Below are 19,578 nucleotides of genomic sequence, written 5' to 3' on the forward strand. Positions count from 1 at the left end.
TAATTAACTAGAGTTGGGCACCACAAAATAATATTTATAGAGCTGTTATCTTCTGAAAACTCTTAAAGACCTAGTAATATTTTACATCAATAGCAGTCAATATCAATCATCATCTTAATTCAGTCTCATCTGAAAGTTGTAAATTCTTGGCTATCTGCACGAACCCTGGCTAACAATTTGAATCAGCAATACAAAATTGGTTTAATTATTTATTTACTAAATACCTAACTAATCACACAGAATTACACATACACATAATTAAATCATAACTTGATTACAAATTACGTCATAAAGGAAAACGTCCCTAGTGGGCGGAACAGATATGACAGCTTGTTACACAAAGGAAAAGGGCTGGGTTTGAGTGAAAGAGCGGGAAGACTGAGGGACACAGGGAGAAGCTGTGCAATCGTAAATACAGTATCTGATGCATTCTAAATTACCGCCCATTCGGAAAAGGAAAATGCAAGAAATATTTACTCTGAGCTGCGCTTCGGTAGGTTGGTTGGTAGACGGAAGGCCGTGTTGCCAAACCAAATCCTTTGAAGAATGTCTCTGGTTGTCAATTGGATACGTTGTAGTAACATCGTTGGGTGATAGACGGGATACTCTGTCTGTTCCTTCCTAACCCTCGTTGCATCTGCTGTTGCTAACTCAACGGCTAGGAGGTATCACTTCTGTAGTGAGAGTTCAAAGTTCACGCTGATTTTGGCTTCTTTCTGTAGTTATCTGAACCATTCTGACATAGGACCGTCGTCCTCACATCTTTGGAACAGGAGGTTATATTGTCAAGGGCTTATATAGGAAGGGAGAGGAGGGTGTGTTTGAAACGTTTTATAGCCCATGTCCCTCCACAGGGGCGGGCCACTGATTGAGCAGAGCCCTGTCTAATGAAAACCCAAATCTTAAGTTTTAGAAGCTAAAATCACATTTCATCACATCACGAATAATGTCATATTCAAACATTTAAATTGAACAACAATTCCATGTGAATCCGATAACTCTGATGTGTAGACTTTCCACTGTAGAGTTTGTCATCTTATCATTGATGAGAATTTCTCAGATGACAACCGAACTGACATCATATTCATTATGTACCACCGCATATGTTCAATTGGTTGGATTATCAGAATATAGTTAATTTCCCCCACCTTCTGATGTTCCCAGAATCTCTGTTAACCAAGGGTTTTGCAACTGTAACATCAGTAGGGTAGAGAGGAAAGGGGGGGGGGAGAGGTATTTATGACTGTCATAAACCTACCCCCAGGCCAACGTCATGACACTGTACTATTAGAATAGGTTCAACTAGAAGATTGATGATTGTAGTGTTGTAAACCTGTATGTGTGTTATCTGTTCCCCTTGTCTTTTAGTTAATCTATTAATAAACATGCTGAGCCTTTGGTAAAATACCAAAGAAAAATAAATAAATATATATAACATAAAATATGTTTGGTGTGTAACTAAATGGAATAGATTGCAGTGTGATTTCTTCCCCAAGGCACTATTTCAAGCTGAGGCTAAAAGTGATTAGCTTTATACAAACACAGACACACACAGGCTGTTCATGTTTTATTTTTTGTTTGATGACAAACTAACTGTGTACAGAGAATTCGGGCTCTATTGAGTCTGTATCGCTGAAGAGTTGCAGATTGGGCGATAGAAATGTAAAGGTAATTTCCGATGGAGCCGACAAGACATATACAGCGTTTACTGTGAATGCAGTCTTTGCTAACGCGGGAACATTGCCTTTAAATGTCAATCACACTGTAATGCTGAACGTCTGCCATACGGATTGAATAGAGCCCTTAGTGTGAGCAGTGCTTTTGGAGACGCATGCACGCACACACATACACACAATGTTCTGCACAGACAAACTCATGCAAGTGCTCCTGTTAAAATAAATGAAACAAACACACTCCCATTCCATTCACACTCCTGTGTACACACCTAGTGGTCATCTTAACAATGGAGAACAGGAAGGGACATCAGCATACAGCCTAATCAGACTATTTTGAGCCTAACGGTTTAACATGACCTTGACCTGATGGTGCTGAGCTGTAGAACACCATGTCACGTCTATCTGGCTCTGTGGACAAACAACTTGTCTGAAATGACATATGGACACAATCTGCTAATATCAAACATGTACAGGAACTGATTAGTAAACCAGTTTTACACCAGGCGTTCCAATTCACCAGGTGTCAATTCAGCATCATACAGTTAATTCAAGTGAAATTATATTTCGTAAATCTATTTTTATACAATCTATGGCAACTTTTAATTGTTGAATTGAAATTCCGATTCACTCCATGACATTACTGAATGGATGGATCCCAACCCTATTGTTCACAGCTGACCCTTTCAGATCCATGACATTACTGAATGGATGGATCCCAACCCTATTGTCCACAGCCGACCCTTTCAGATCCATGACATTACTGAATGGATGGATCCCAACCCTATTGTTCACAGCTGACCCTTTCAGATCCATGACATTACTGAATGGATGGATCCCAACCCTATTGTTCACAGCCGACCCTTTCAGATCCATGACATTACTGAATGGATGGATCCCAACCCTATTGTTCACAGCCGACCCTTTCAGATCCATGACATTACTGAATGGATGGATCTCAACCCTATTGTTCACAGCCGACCCTTTCAGATCCATGACATTACTGAATGGATGGATCCCAACCCTATTGTTCACAGCCGACCCTTTCAGATCCATGACATTACTGAATGGATAGATCCCAACCCTATTGTTCACAGCCGACCCTTTCAGATGGGTTTAACCCCTTCAGGACAATGGCTGAGGAAGAAACTAAAGTCACAGTGTGTACTTTATGGCATAAATATGAATGAATCAAACTGCTGGCTCATAGGGTTATGTGATTATTCTATTCAGCAATCTGAAATCGAAGGAGAAAGACTTCATGTTAAATAGAAAAATGTTCCAGTTTTTCAAATATTATATTAAACGAGTGTACATATAATAGTATCAAAAGGGTTATATACTGTAGGGTTGTAAGTATGACAACAGAATCATTGGGATTTCTGGAGAAAGTTTTTTTTGCTCCCTGTCAAGTCTTGATCTGGGTTTGTTCAGTCAGTAACAACCAGTGTTAAGTAACCTACACTACACGCTAAGGTCCCGGTCCGTTTTGAACCCTATCCCCTTCTGTTTTCACAGTCCTGAAAAAGTCTCTGAAAGTGACCCTTCAACAGAGAGCTAACCAAGGATCAGAGGTTTGTGGTAGTGAAGAACTTTAGCGTGTCAATTCTTTGTTTCTGAGATCTACCTTTGGCAAATGTTTGAAATCAAACTGTTGATCTTCCCTCCATGATCGCCTCCCTCCCTCCATTAGTGAGTCTGGTCCCAGGGCAGTCCTTTACCAGCCAGGCAGCACTCTGCTAGTCACACAGGCCTATTTGGAAAACAACACTACAAAAAAGTGTTGTGTACAAATGTCTCAAAAGGAGTGTGGACACAATCCATCATATCTACTCATAATTTAAAATGATTCACATGACCATGTGAAGACAGGCAAATCAAAACATTTGGATTCGTTGCATAGAAAACGTCTTCTACAAAAGGGCGCAATAGCAAGCAAGACACTTCCAGCTTATATGTGAGCCTGAGAAATGGAACTTCTCTTTATGGGAATAACAGAACAATATGGAGGTCTGGGTCCATCATGGGAAAACAGATGCTTCGCACACATAAAAATCACAAATGTAAGCAAACATGGAAAAGGGTTTAATTGACATTGGTGCTCAAGGGTGCTGGGCATCCCATAACAGAATCAGGGCACCACTATGATCATGTGGTCCCACATAAATTACTGTATGTATTTTGGTCCAGCGCATTGTTTTAGGCACCCTGAAGAGTCCCTGCATGTAACAGAGTACTCCATGTATCAAAGGTAGTAAAAAAATTAAAAGACAGCAACTGCCTTCAAGGAAACAATAGCTTAACCATGTAAAGTAGGGGGGAAAAGGAAATCAAAAACAACACAAAAACCCCATGTAGAAAGCTGAAGGTAGTGTTGGGTTGTGTTTCAGTGTGTGTGTGTGTGTGTGTGTGTGTGTTAGGCCTCGAAGCGTTTGGGGCAGACCATGGGTGCGACCAGGGTCCAGATGTAGAGGATGAGACACACCCAGCACGACGCCATCTTGATCCAGAACACCGACCAGCTGCCATCCAGCAGCTTATCTATCTTATGGTTGTCATAGCTACAGGAAAACAAACATATCACACAAGCTAGTTACAGTTTCCCTAGTAACTCTTCCACTTGCTGGAACCTAGGGTAAAGTGTTTCCTCAGCAACTCTCCGAATAACTGGAACCTAGTTAAAGTTTCCCCAGTAACTCTTCTACTTACTGGAACCTAGTGTAAAGTGTTTCCTCAGCAACTCTCCGAATAACTGGAACCTAGTTAAAGTTTCCCCAGTAACTCTTCTACTTACTGGAACCTAGTGTAAAGTGTTTCCTCACCAACTCTCCTACTTTCTGGAACCTAGTGTAAAGTGTTTCCTCAGAAACTCTCCTACTTACTGGAACCTAGTGTAAAGTGTTTCCTCAGCAACTCTTCTACTTACTGGAACCTAGTGTAAAGTGTTTCCTCAGCAACTCTCCGAATAACTGGAACCTAGTGTAAAGTGTTTCCTCAGCAACTCTCCTACTTACTGGAACCTAGTGTAAAGTGTTTCCTCAGCAACCCTCCTACTTACTGGAACCTAGTGTAAAGTGTTTCCTCAGCAACTCTCCGAATAACTGGAACCTAGTTAAAGTTTCCCCAGTAACTCTCCTACTTACTGGAACCTAGTTAAAGTTTCCCCAGTAATTCTACTACAAGTTACATTTATCACAGCAACTCTCCTACTTACTGGAACCTAGTGTAAAGTTTCCCCAGTAACTCTTCTACTTACTGGAACCTAGTATAAAGTTTCCCCAGTTACTCTCCTACTTACTGGAACCTAGTGTAAAGTTTCCCCAGTAACTCTCCTAACTGGAACCTAGTGTAAAGTTTCCCCAGTAACTCTTCTACTTACTGGAACCTAGTGTAAAGTTTCCCCAGTAACTCTTCTACTTACTGGAACCTAGTGTAAAGTTCCCCCAGTAACTCGTCTACTTACTGGAACCTAGTGTAAAGTGTTTCCTCAGCAACTCTCCTACTTACTGGAACCTAGTGTAAAGTGTTTCCTCAGCAACTCTCCTACTTACTGGAACCTAGTGTAAAGTGTTTCCTCAGCAACTCTCCGAATAACTGGAACCTAGTTAAAGTTTCCCCAGTAACTCTCCTACTTACTGGAACCTAGTGTAAAGTTCCCCCAGTAAACCTCCTACTTACTGGAAACTAGTGTAAAGTTTCCCCAGTAATTATTCTACTTACTGGAACCTAGTGTAAAGTTTCCCCAGTAACTCTCCTACTTACTGGAACCTAGTGTAAAGTTTCCCCAGTAACTCTCCTAACTGGAACCTAGTGTAAAGTTTCCCCAGTAACTCTTCTACTTACTGGAACCTAGTGTAAAGTTTCCCCAGTAACTCTCCTACTTACTGGAACCTAGTGTAAAGTTTCCCCAGTAACTCTTCTACTTACTGGAACCTAGTGTAAAGTTTCCCCAGTAACTCTTCTACTTACTGGAACCTAGTGTAAAGTTTCCCCAGTAACTCTCCTACTTACTGGAATCTAGTGTAAAGTTTCCCCAGTAACTCTCCTAATTACTGGAACCTAGTGTAAAGTTTCCCCAGTAACTCTTCTACTTACTGGAACCAGTTGGTGACTGTCATCATGGCATACATTGAACCCAGGCAGAAGACAAAGTGGAAGTAGGTGTAGCTGTAGATGGTTCCCCCTCTCTCATCATACAGAACATTTTGGCCTCCTCCAGTCTTCTCCTCATCATAGTCATCTGGACAACACAACCACAACATCACAGCAACATTATTACAACCTTACATCATCGCAGCAACATATACATGTATGATGGACAGAACATTTTCTACCCAATAACACTTTCACCATTTAATATTCCTGATTTCTTTCCATTTTCCTGGTCTATACTATATGTCTCTCCCTCCCCTTTTCCGGACAGGAAACTCCCTGAAAATCAGTAGGTTTCCTGAGAAGGGCTCCTGTTTTCTTAATTAATTGTAATGTTCTAAACTGTACATCTGCTTATTTAAAATATGTTTTCTCTGTGTAATAAATTCCTAAATGAAATGACGTGCTGTTCTTTCCCTGGCTGCAGTGCTGCTATCTCCCACCAGAAGGCAGATGCAGCCTTCTCTCAGGTCTACTGCTACCATCTGATTGGTCTAGCTCCACACCACCATTGTCCCCTCCTGGTAACACTGACATCATCTCTGGTTACTGACCAATGCTGTTCCTGCATCTTTACTGTTAATATGTGTATGAGAGAACATACAAGAACACTGCCTCTTTCTGCTGGTGTTGCAGTAGGGAGATGATAGAAAGAAAACAGTGGGAGGGAGAGAGAATATGTGGGTATTTACCTGTGTCATCTCCAAAGCAGAAACAGCAGCGAGCTCTCTGAAGAAGAGAGGGGAGTTAGTACAACAGGAATGTACCAACCAATCAACTATAACATCTCCATTTCACTAAACACACTAAGCTTGTGTGTGTGTGTGAGAGAGAGAGATTAGGTCTTCTTACCTCAGTCTCAGGCATGCTGTTCCTACACACACGCAGTGCTGCAGAGCTTCGTCTGGTGGTGGACGTCAAACTACACACACAAACACACACACCAGTAAGCATTCCGTAGAACTGTGTTTACCACTACATATGACTAATAAAACTTGAAACACACACACAGGAATGACAGAAGACATTTTCCCAGTAATTTGTGGTTGAGAATAGCTCAAGTCTTTTACAGAGACGACCACAGGAGATATGTCTGAGCTTAATGTGAAACACATGTGGACACGCACTACAGATCCAGCCAATCACACACACCCTCTGAACAGCACCAGCCAATCAAAAACACTTTCACATCTGCTCAAGCCAATAAGACATGACCTCACTGCAGCTACAGATCTCTAACCTGGAAGCATTCTAATAGTCTAAAGAGCACAGCCCCTATCCTCTCTGCACTGATCTAAAAACACAGGATAGGTGACAGCTCAGGGTCAGTACCAGGCTCAGTATCAGGGTCAGTACCAGGCCATAACATAACTGTGTGTGTCTTACCAGGAGTAGAGCACACAGCCGAACATGATGACAGTTCCCACTATTGATACAATCCTCTTGTCGCTCTCTGATCCAGAGTTGAAGGGAAACACACAAACTGTCGTATTCACCCCATTAACCTCCAACACTAAACAGAAACAGAGAGAGAGAGAAAAGGAGAGGGGGAAGAATGAGAGAAAACAGGAAAAAGAGGAGGATAATATTTAAGTTTGTTAGTACTGGAGAGCTGCAAGGGCACATTAGACCAGAACACAGTTTAAATGGAGGCATTTTAAGTACAATTGAACAAAAAGCTCTGACGAAGGCCTTGAGGCCGATTCGTAAGTTTAATAAAGAAAAGTGATACTTTAAAGGGTTTCTCTTTACTTTCATGTTATTCAATTGTTACTATGTACCTGCAAGAAAGATGTGCAAGTGTCATTTGAATTTTACGTGAAATTTAACAAAATGCAAACACATAAAACCTGTTAATAGGTCAATCAGATAGGCAATGAAACACTGGAGCTCAATGGCTGAGCCTCCAGTCTACTTACTCTCTTTGGGCTTGCTGGAGAAGGCTGAGAAGGTGAGGTACATGACGTACACACTGATCACTCCTGGCTGGAGCAGGCCTGACTTAGGCTGGACTGGAGGGAGAACAGAAGGACTGTTAAAGTGTGTGTGTGTGTGTGTGTGTGTGTGCGTTCCAGTGTGTGTTCCAGTGTTTGTATAGCCAATACTAACGTCTCTGTATGAAGGGCGATATAGCCAGCAGGGTGACTATGAGACAGAGGCTGCTGTTGACCCCCAGGAACACCTTGTTGAGCAGACAAGCCTGAGAGTGTGTGTAGAACAGAGCCATGAACACCACAGCTCCTACTGCCATACTGAACAGCACCAAGGTGACCATGGCCAGTGCTCCATACCACAGACGGTTGTCGTTCACACCTGAACTCCTATTGAGGGGGGAAGGATGGGAGGAAGAGAGATGGATGGGAGGAAGAGAGAGGAGGGAAGGATAGGAGGAAGAGAGAAAGGGATAGGAGGAAGAGAGAAATGGATAGGAGGAAGAGAGAGATGGAGGGAATGATAGGAGGAAGAGAGAGATGGATGGAAGGATGGGAGGAAGAGAGTGATGGAGGGAAGGATAGGAGGAAGAGAGAGATGGAGGGAAGGAAGGAAGGATAGGAAGAAGAGAAAGATGGAGGGAAGGAAGGATAGGAAGAAGAGAGAGATGGAGGGAAGGATGGGAGGAAGAGAGAGGGGATATAGTTATATTTTATTCCTGAGGCTTGCCAACAACCCTAAACAAGACAGGTTTAGGGTTGTTGGCAAAACTTCCACATCCAGATTACTTTTACTCAGAGCTCCCCAACCCCATCGACACACAGACACAAACACACAAATACACACAGATGCACTAGTACTGATAGATTAACCGACATTTCGGTTATTTTATTTTTTTAAACAACTAATTGACCGCCGTCGGTTCAATTACTTGAATTCCATTTGCTTCAGTTTTTTTCTGTGAGCTCAATGTGCACATTCAGTTTCTTTAGAGATAAATCAGAGCCAGCCTGAACTGTGCAATGTAGAGTTGTAGTTTTCAACAGGCAAATATTCGACAAAGTTTAGCTCATAAAACGTGGCAATTAACTACAATGACCATAATCCATTGCACATGTACTTTTCCGGTCTGTGTTTCTTTTATGCCTGCTACGGAAGAGGCAGAAGAAGACTCAATCGTGAGGGGATATAGAGAGCAGCCGTTGCTTTGTGAGGTACAATATATATACAAAAGTATGTGGACACCCCTTAAAATTTGTGGATTCAGCCATTTCTGCCACTCCCATTGCTGACAGGTGTATAAAATCGAGCACACAGCCATGCAATCTCCATAGACAAACATTGGCAGTAGAATGGCCTTACTGAAGAGCTCAATGACTTTCATTGTGGCACCTTCATAGGATGCCACCTTTGTAACAAGTCAGTTCATAAAATGCCTACCCTGCTAGAGCTGCCCCGGTCAACTGTAAGTGCTGTTATTGTTATTGAAATGTCTATGAACAACAACGGCTTAGCCTCGAAGTGGTAGGCCACACAAGCTCACAGAACGGAAGCGCATAAAATTTGTCTGTCCTTGGATGCAACACCCACTACCGAGTTCCAAACTGCCTCTGGAAGCAACGTCAGCACAATAACTGTTCATTGGAAGCTTCATGAAATCGGCTTCCATAGCCAAGCAGCCACACACAAGACTAAGATCACCATGTGCAATTCCAAGCGTCGGCTGGAGTGGTGTAAAGCTTGCCGCCATTGGACTCTGGAGTGATGAATCACACTTCGCTATCAGGCAGTCCGACAGACAAATCTGGTTTTGGCGGATGCCACTACCTGCCCCGAGAACACTACCTGCCCCAATGCTTCCAACTTTGTGGCAATGGTTTAGGGAAGGCCCTATACCCTGTGCACAAAGCGAGGTCCATACAGAAATGGCCTGTCAAGATCAGTGTGGAAGAACTTGACTGGCCTGCACAGAGACCTGACCTCAACCCCATCGAACACCTTTGGGATGAATTGGAACGCCAACTGCGAGCCAGACCTAATCGCCCAACATCAGTGCCCGACCTCACTAATGCTCTTGTGGCTGAATGGAAGCAAGTCCCCGCAGCAATGTTCCAACATTTAAGTGGGAAGCCTTCCCAGAAGAGTGGAGGCTGTTATAGCAGCAAAGGGGGGACCAACTCCATATTAATGCCCATGATATTGGAATGAGATGTTCAACGAGCTGGGGTCCACATGGTTTTGGTAATGTAGTGCATCTCCACTTGAAAAGACATGATCTAAGTGATTGATAGTTGGTATTCAGCAGTCATAGAGGACTGCCTCATTTCCTTTGAAGATCTATAAAATAGGGATTTTGTCAGACAGCATATGCAGCAGCCCTATAGAGATGAGATGATGACTTGGAATAAAATAATAGTCTTTAAATAAAACAAATGTAATATGTAAAGTGAATAAGTGATGGTTAATAAGCGATAAGCAGTAATGAGCGGTCACGACCATCATGGGATTTTATTAATAGTTTTATTCTGTGTTGTTACAGCATTCAACCCAAAGAATCGAAACTGAAATCGAAAACGTGACTATTTTTAAATAATTTAACTAAAACCGAACCGCCCTCAAAAAGCACTAATCGCTCAGCACTAAGATACACAGACACAAACACACACACACCCAGTCACACAGCTGCAGGGTAATTGCTGTGACCTCTTGCCTTATATTCCCAGTCAGTGAAAATCGACAAACATTTTTCTATTGTGAGTGTGTGTGTGTGTCTCAGAGGGGGAGAGGAAACTGTGGGTATACACTCCGTTGTCATGTGCATCCTGTCTGCAACTTAAGACACTGACCAAACCCTCCTTTGTACTGTATACAACAAGACACAATAGCTCTCTCCCTCTGTTTCTCTCTCTCTCCCTCTGTTTCTCTCTCTCTATCTCCCTCTGTTTCTCTCTCTCTCTCCCTCTGTTTCTCTCTCTCTATCTCCCTCTGTTTCTCTCTCTCTCTATCTCCCTCTGTTTCTCTCTCTCTCTCTCTCCCTGTTTCTCTCTCACTCTCTCCCTCTGTTTCTCTCTCTCTCTATCTCCCTCTGTTTCTCTCTCTCTCTCTCTCCCTGTTTCTCTCTCTCTATCTCCCTCTGTTTCTCTCTCTCTCTCTCTCTCCCTGTTTCTCTCTCACTCTCTCCCTCTGTTTCTGTCTCTCCCTCTGTTTCTCTGTCTCTCCCTCTGTTTCTCTGTCTCTCCCTCTGTTTCTCTGTCTCTCCCTCTGTTTCTCTGTCTCTCCCTCTGTTTCTCTCTCTCTCCCTCTGTTTCTCTCTCTCTCCCTCGGTTTCTCTCTCTCCTTTGGTTCCTCTCTCTCCATCTCTCTCTGTTTCTCTCTCTCTCTCTCCCTGTTTCTCACTCTCCCTCTGTTTCTCTCTCTCTCCCTCTGTTTCTCTCTCTCCTTTGGTTCCTCTCTCCATCTCTCTCTGTTTCTCTCTCTCTCTCTCCCTGTTTCTCACTCTCCCTCTGTTTCTCTGTCTCTCCCTCTGTTTCTCTGTCTCTCCCTCTGTTTCTCTGTCTCTCCCTCTGTTTCTCTCTCTCTCCCTCTGTTTCTCTCTCTCTCCCTCTGTTTCTCTCTCTCTCCCTCGGTTTCTCTCTCTCCTTTGGTTCCTCTCTCTCCATCTCTCTCTGTTTCTCTCTCTCTCTCTCCCTGTTTCTCACTCTCCCTCTGTTTCTCTGTCTCTCCCTCTGTTTCTCTGTCTCTCCCTCTGTTTCTCTCTCTCTCCCTCTGTTTCTCTCTCTCTCCCTCTGTTTCTCTCTCTCTCCCTCGGTTTCTCTCTCTCCTTTGGTTCCTCTCTCTCCATCTCTCTCTGTTTCTCTCTCTCTCTCCCTCAGTTTCTCTCTCTCTCCCTTGGTTCCTCTCTCTCCATCTCCCTCTGTTTCTCTCTCTCTCCCTTTGTTTCTCTCTCTTTCCTGGGTTTCTTTCTCTTCCTGTTTCTCTATCTCCCCCTGTGTATGTCTCTCTCTCTCCCTCTGTTTCTCTCTCTCCCTGTTTTTCTCTCTCTCCCTCTGTTTCTCGCCCGCTCTCTCACCTGTGTAAATAACATTACACAGGAGTCCATCCTGGCATCCTCCCCTCCTCTCTCTCTCTCCCTCCTTCATACTCTTCCATCTCCAAAATAAGCAATCCTACATAAGGTTAATTCCTCCCTCTTTCTAGTCCTCCTTCCTTCAACACAGCACAGGGATCCATCCTCTTTTCGTCCCGCTGTCCTCCGTTTCTCCCTCCTTATGTGCCACCTTCCTCTCTCCCTTCTCAACAACCCTACACATTATTCCCTTCCATATAACAGAAATACTGAAGTACTTTAGGCTTGGAGGATGTGTGTCTATCCTATGTAATGACATAATTCTGTATTTATGTGTGACTGTTTTGGCTGAAGACATAAAATAAAGCAGCAGGACAAAGAGAGCTTTATTATAAGTATTGATGTTGTTGTTGTTCTCACCAGTTAGTGTTCCATCTGTGAGCAAATTCCACCAGCAGCATGAGCTGGATCAGCAGGAAGATGAACCCTCCTCCGGCTCCAACATACCTCCACACTGAGGAGAGACAGAGAGAGGAGGGGAGAGGAAAATACAAGAGAGAGACAGAGGAGGAGAGAGGAAAAGAAGAGAGAGGCAGAGAGAGAGGAGGAGAGAGAAAAAGACAAGATAGAAACAGAGAGAGAAAAGAGGAAAATACAAGAGAGAGATAGAGAAAGAGGAGAGAGGAAAAGACAAGAGAGAGAGGAGGAGAGAGGAAAAGACAAGAGAGAGACAGAGAGAGAGGAGGAGAGAGGAAAAGACAAGAGAGAGAGGAGGAGATGAGAGATGCTCAACATGAGAGTCATGCTCAACATGAGCTCCTGATATATTTCATATTTCTTTGTTTTTAGAATGAGATAAACACTCTAATCGAAAAAGAATTCCAGACAAGAAGTGATGAACAACAACTCTATTCATTCAGAATAGAATAGTAATAGAATAGTAACTTTGCGTTTCAAGTTAGGAACTTTTGTCTCTAGCAACACAACAAAGACCTAGCCAGCAGACTAACAAGCTAGCCAGAAGAAACGAGCTAGAACAAACCTAGCAAGGGGAGTTAATACAACTACATCAAACGACCAAACTGAGTGAGTAAACCAAAATGGAGCACGGACTAACTTTAAACATATCTTCTGTTTTTTTGTGTGTGAGGATTTGTCACTCTTTTTGCTGGTTTTTGAACTAAATTAGCGCTAGCTAGCAACAGACGAACAAATTGGTTGCCATGGCAACGGGGCAGCAGAACAGCGCAGCAGTAGCAGTAGCAGTAGTAGCAGAGCCCACAGGCACCATGTCCCCACTCCCCCTCAGCGCAGAATCCATTCTCTACCATAAAGAGGCCAAAAATGACACAACGAGGAAAGCTTTTAAACAGAAACTACTAAAGGGGAGGTCAGAAACACTTTTTGCAGACCTCTACAAAAACAATGACTTGAGTAATCTCATCTTCCTCACTGACCAGCCAAATGCATGGAGCTCAGCAGTCTGCTCTCACTACCCATCCATAAAGAAAGAGGGAATCTGAAATGGGTGGAAGCTGAAAGTCAAAGAGACAGATGACCCTGACAGCACCATGATAACAATCAACCTCTACAAGACTGGGACTGTCATGGTGCAAGGTAACATTAGGCTGTTTGAAACAGACTTTCAGACCATTAAGGAGAGAGCAGAGATAGAGAAGGACACCACCAGTGACATGCCCTCTCACAAGACAAACTCCACCAGCACCACCCTCACCTCTACTCTCCCCACCCAAAAAGGCACATCCAGCACCTCTCTTCCCACCATAGTGGAGGACACGCCCCAGGAGGAGAGCGACCCCCTCAGTGCAGAGCAGGCTCAGGCCCTCCTCACCACCATGGCTGCCATGAGGGATGAGTTCACCAAACTGGAGGGGGAGGTGGTCCTGCTGAGAGAGAGCGTGAGCAAACAGAAAACAGCAACCAGACAACCACACCTTAGAGAAGCTCCTAACCAAGGTGAAGACAGAGCAGGACAGCAGCCTTGCAATACAGCTGAAAGAAGTTCAGCAAGAGAGAGATGGACTCAAGAGAGAGCTGGATGATCTAAGAAAGGAGGTGAGAGAGCTCCAAAAAGACAGGCAGAACAGTAATAACGATCTGACCACACTAAGAGAGGAGCTGCAGGAGAGAAAGAGAACAGAGGACAAGCTGCAGGAGAGAAAGAGAACAGAGGACAGGCTGCAGGACCAGCTAGAACACCACTCTATGACCTGCCCTCACACAGCAGAGGAGCCCAGCTCAACCAGCCAGGCTTCCCCAGCCCTGCCCTCACACAGCAGAGGAGCCCAGCTCAACCAGCCAGGCTTCCCCAGCCCTGCCCTCACACAGCAGAGGAGCCCAGATCAACCAGCCAGGCTTCCCCAGCCCTGCCCTCACACAGCAGAGGAGACCAGCTCAACCAGCCAGGCTTCCCCAGCCCTGCCTGCTGCACCCCTCCTCCCCAACCCACAGAACAGCCTCCCACTGACAGCGGCACCGGCACAGACCAGCCACACCCCAGCTCCAACACCCACCAGCCCCCCCTCTGCCCCCTCCAGTCCAGAAGAAACACTGGCTGACATCGTCCTGTTGATGGACTCAAATGGGAAGTTTGTTCAGGAGAATAAACTTTTCCCTCGACACAAAAGGAGAAAGGTGTGGTGCCCAACAACGCAGAGGGCCATGGAGCTGCTTGATAAGGCCCATCTTGGGTCGCCAAGCCACATAATCATACACACCGGAAGCAATGACCTGCGTGCTCAGCAGGAGAGGGTGACGACTTCACTACGGGGAGTGATTGAGAAGGCCTCCGCAATCTTCCCCAACTCAAGAATCGTGGTGTCAACCCTTCTATAGAGGAAGGACTTCCACCCTGCCACAATCCAAAGAATAAACGCCAGCCTATCCCAGGACTGTGCCCTGCGATCCAATGTACAACTGGCTTTAAACCGCAGTCCGACCTCCAGCCAGGGACAGTGAAGCAATCTCCACCCCGCCAAGATCACCGAGACAACACCCCGGACCAGCACCCTGGAACCCCCAGCCACGACCACAGCACCACTAACCTCAATGCCCACCACAGCCAGCGCAGCACAGACCACCCCAGCCCAGCTTCAGAGCCACCCAGATGAGGCCTCCCACCCCCCTGCCCTCCACCGCAGACCCACACTTGGAGGAGCCACAGCTCAGCAGGCAGAGCTACGCACAGGTTGTGAGAGGAGCAACTGGCCCAGCCCCCACCAACCAAATGAGTGACATTAAACAAATGCTGAGTCTACTATGCTCACATGTGATAGGACGAAGGGTCATGGTAAGATGAGCACAAGAACTCCACCATCCTCACACTATACCCACCCAAGTCGCATGACACAAATTCTATCTTAAATTATAAACAAATAACATTTGCATAATAAGAGTTTACTTTAATTGAAAAATCTTATTTTAATAGTTCTTGTTGGATTGTGAGTGTTTATCTCATTTTGAAGGTAAAGGGAGAAAAAAAAGTTATGAAATATTTTTACGTTGCCTGTTGGAATTTACAAGGATCGAAGTGCTCTGCTTTTGGACTAAAGAGCAGAAACCCAGAATTCCTGAAAGAAATTGATGATGTTGATATTGTAGTACTACAGGAAAAATGGTGCAGAGGTGATGGTTCCACTGGCTGTCCACTAGGTTATAGGGAGATAATCATACCATCCACTAAATTAAAAGGAATCAAACAGGGCAGAGACTCAGGGGGAATGCTAATATGGTATAAATCTGAACTAATTAATTCAATTGAATTGATCAAAACAGGAGAATTCATTATATGGTTAAAAATCAACAAGGAGGCTATCTTGACAGACAAAAACAAATCTTCCTCTGTGCCACATACATTCCCCCCTCAGAGTCACCCTACTTCAATGAAGAGAGTTTCTCCATTCTAGAGGGGGAAATTAGTCACTTTCAGGCCCAAGGCAACGTACTGGTCTGTGGAGACCTGAATGCTGGAACAGCAGAAGAACAAGACACTATTAACAGTCATGGGGATAAACACCTACCAGGAAGCAACAACCTTTCCTTCCCCACATACCCCCACAGAAACAACTATGACAAAGTGAAAAACAAAAACGGAGTACAGCTCATGAAGCTCTGTGGAACACTGGGTCTGTACATAGTCAACGGTAGGCTGAGAGGGGACTCTTTAGGTAGGTACACCTACAGCTCTGTGGAACACTGGGTCTGTACATAGTCAATGGCAGGCTGAGAGGGGACTCTTTTGGTAGGTACACCTACAGCTCATCCCTTGGCAGCAGCACTGTAGACTACTTCCTCCCCGACCTAAACCCAGAGTCTCTCAGAGCCTTCACAGTCAGCCCACTAACACCTCTCTCAGACCAACCCAGAGTCTCTCAGAGCCTTCACAGTCAGCCCACTAACACCTCTCTCAGACCAACCCAGAGTCTCTCAGAGCCTTCACAGTCAGCCCACTAACACCTCTCTCAGACCAACCCAGAGTCTCTCAGAGCCTTCACAGTCAGCCCACTAACACCTCTCTCAGACCAACCCAGAGTCTCTCAGAGCCTTCACAGTCAGCCCACTAACACCTCTCTCAGACCAACCCAGAGTCTCTCAGAGCCTTCACAGTCAGCCCACTAACACCTCTCTCAGACCAACCCAGAGTCTCTCAGAGCCTTCACAGTCAGCCCACTAACACCTCTCTCAGACCCCAGTAAAATCACAGTGTATCTGAGAAGAGCAGAACCCAACCATGAAGCATCACGGCCCAATAAATGACATGATACAAAACAGGCCTATAGATGGAGTGCAAACAGTACAGACATCTACCAAAAAGCAATTAGTAGCCAAAAAATACAATCTCTCCAGGACAACTTTTTAGCCTTAACATTCTCCTTCAGCAATGAAGGTGTAAATGTGGCTGTTTGGAACATAAACTTTATATTTGACAAATTAGCCTCCTTGGCTAATTTAAAGAAGCATAAGAGCAAACCAGAAATAACAGATAATGAAAAATGGTTTGATAATGATTGCAAAAATCTAAGAAAGTCATTGAGAAATATATCTAATCAAAAACACAGAGAACCAGACAACAAAAATATATGCCTTCAATATGGGGAAACACTGAAGCAATACAAACACACCCTCAGAACAAAAAAGGAACAGCACATTAGAAATCAGATGGATGGAATTGAGGAAGCCATAGAATCAAACCACTTCTGGGAGAATTGGAATACATTAAACAAACCTCATCATGAGGAATTGGCTATCCAAAATGGGGATATATGGAGAATTCACTTTGCAAACCTCTACAGCAATATAACAAAGAGCCCAGAACAAAAAGATATACAAGAAAAATTACAAATCCTTGAATCAGCAGTCAAAGACTATCAGAATCCTGTGGATACCCCAATTACAGAAGAAGAATTATTGGAAAAACTATGCACTCTTCAACCAAAAAGGCCTGTGGTGCTGATGGTATTTTAAATGAAATGATCAAATATACAGACCACAAATTAAAATTGGCTGTACTCAAACTCTTCAACATTATCCTCACTGCAGGTATTTTCCCCGATATGTGGAACCAGGGATTGATCACACCAATGTAAAAATGGAGACAAATTTGACCCAAATAAATACAGAGGAATTTGCGTTAACAGCAACTTGGGGAAAATTCTCTGCAGTATTATAAATAGCAAACTACATCATTTCCTTGACGAACACAATGTCCTGAGCAGAAGCCAAATTATCATACAACAGACCACATTTACACCCTCCACACTCTAATTGATAAACAAGTAAACCAAAACAAAGACAAAATCTACTCGTGTTTTGCAGATTTCAAGAAAGCATTTGATTCAATTTGGCACAAAGGTATTTTTTTATAAACTAATAGAAAGTGGTATTGGAGGGAAAACATATGATTTTATTAAATCAATGTGCACTAAAAACAAATGTGCGGTTAAAATTGGCAACAAGCAAACAGACTTCTTCTCTCAGGGACGGGGAGTGAAACAGGGCTGCCCAATAAGTCCAACACTATTTAACATCTACATTAATGAATTGGCAAAAACATTAGAAGAATCGTCAGCACCTGGTATCACCCTACACAACACTGAAATCAAGTGTCTGCTGTACGCAGGTGACCTGGTGCTGCTGTCTCCCACTAAAGAGGGGTTACAGCAGCACCTAAATCATCTTCACAGGTTCTGTCAGACCTGGGCTCTGACCGTTAACCTGAAAAACCCAAATATAATGATATTCCAAAAAAGGTCTGGAAATAAGGATGACAAATATAAATTATATTTGGACACAGTTTTATTAGAACACACCAAAAATTACACATATCTATGACTAAATATCAGAAACACAGGTAGCTTTCACATGGCTGTGAATGAGCTGAGAGACAAAGCAAGAAGAGCATTCTATGCCATTAAAAGGAACATCAAAATCGAAATTCCAATTAGAATCTGGCTCAAAAAAAAGCCAGCTGGTTCTGAGGCTCAGTTCACCAACTCAAACCAACCCCATAGAGCCTCAGGACAGCATTCAGAAAATCTGGCCCAACCAAATCATCACAAAACAAAAATAAAAATATATCAGCTATTGGAAAGACACCACAAAAAATTAAAGTAAACTTCAATGCTATTTGGCTCTAAACAGACAGTACATGGTGGCAGACTATCTGACCACTGTGACTGATAGAAAACTGAGGAAAACATTGATTAGGTATAGACTCAGTAAGTACAGTCTGGCTATAGAGGCAGACAAACCTGGCTGCCCAGAGAGGACAGGCTGTGCTCACTCTGCTCCAGGGGAGAGGTAGACACAGAGCTGCATTTCCTATTACACTGTGACAAATACTCAGACCTAAGAGAATATTTCTTTCCCAAAATTATAATTCAATACAAAGAATTTGAAACTATAAAAGATGAAGAAAAAAATCAAATATTTATTGGGTGAAAAGCCAAAACGTGCAGTGTCCTCCTGCCACAACCTGAGGGACAGCCAGTGAAAAGTGCAAAGTAATGTCGATAATATTTCCCATCTTGTTTTGTTTTGTCTTTCATACCATGTCATGTGTCTTCTCAGTCATGTTGACACTGGTCTACTACCATTGCTTTAATGTATTGTTGTTCTCATTAATATTGTTGTTGTTAATGGTAATCCAATGTCCACTACGACTAAGAGAGAGACAGAGAGAGAGGAGAGAGGAAAGACAAGATAGAGACAGAGACAGAGGGAGAGAGAGAGAGAGGAAAAGACAAGAGAGAGAGAGGATGAGAAAGGAAAAGACAAGAGAGAGACAGAGAAAGAGAGAGGAGAGAGGAAAAGACAAGAGCGAGACAGAGAAAGAGAGAGAAAGAGAGAGGAAAAGACAAGAGAGAGAAAGGAGAGAGGAAAAGACGAGAGACAGAGAGAAAGAGGAGGAGAGAGGAAAAGACGAGAGACAGAGAGACAGAGAGAGAGGAGGAGAGAGGAAAAGACAACAGAGAGACAGAGACAGAGAGAAAGAGAGAGGAAAAGACAAGAGAGAGAGAGGAGAGAGGAAAAGACAAGAGTGAGACAGAGAGAAAGAGGAGAGGGGAAAAGACAAGAGCCAGAGACAGGATGAGGGAGAGAGAAAGAGAGAGGAAAAGACAAGAGAGAGACAGAGAGAGAGGGGAGAGAGAGGAAAAGGCAAGAGCGAGACAGAGAGAGAGGAGGAGAGAGGAAAAGACGAGAGACAGAGAGAGAGGGAGAGACAGAGGAAAAGAC

At 43.8% G+C, this 19,578-nt stretch overlaps 1 protein-coding gene across 1 annotated transcript in view; it reads right to left on the reverse strand.

Annotated features, from left to right (window-relative positions):
• Nucleotides 1-1,554: 1,554 nt before the first annotated feature.
• The window catches only part of LOC112262799 (serine incorporator 5), a 43,640-nt gene continuing 25,616 nt past the window's right edge, over nt 1,555-19,578 (reverse strand). The window contains exons 5-12 of the mRNA XM_024438567.2: nt 12,244-12,337; nt 7,935-8,146; nt 7,745-7,837; nt 7,212-7,338; nt 6,678-6,747; nt 6,518-6,554; nt 5,769-5,913; nt 1,555-4,234 (exon numbers count right to left, since the gene is read on the reverse strand). Of these exons, the coding sequence (XP_024294335.1) occupies nt 4,090-4,234; nt 5,769-5,913; nt 6,518-6,554; nt 6,678-6,747; nt 7,212-7,338; nt 7,745-7,837; nt 7,935-8,146; nt 12,244-12,337 (923 nt within the window). The 3' untranslated portion in view covers nt 1,555-4,089. The remainder of the gene's footprint in view (nt 4,235-5,768; nt 5,914-6,517; nt 6,555-6,677; nt 6,748-7,211; nt 7,339-7,744; nt 7,838-7,934; nt 8,147-12,243; nt 12,338-19,578) is intronic.

This window comes from Oncorhynchus tshawytscha, linkage group LG12 (assembly GCF_018296145.1).
Source record: "Oncorhynchus tshawytscha isolate Ot180627B linkage group LG12, Otsh_v2.0, whole genome shotgun sequence".
Taxonomy (NCBI): Eukaryota; Metazoa; Chordata; class Actinopteri; order Salmoniformes; family Salmonidae; genus Oncorhynchus; species Oncorhynchus tshawytscha.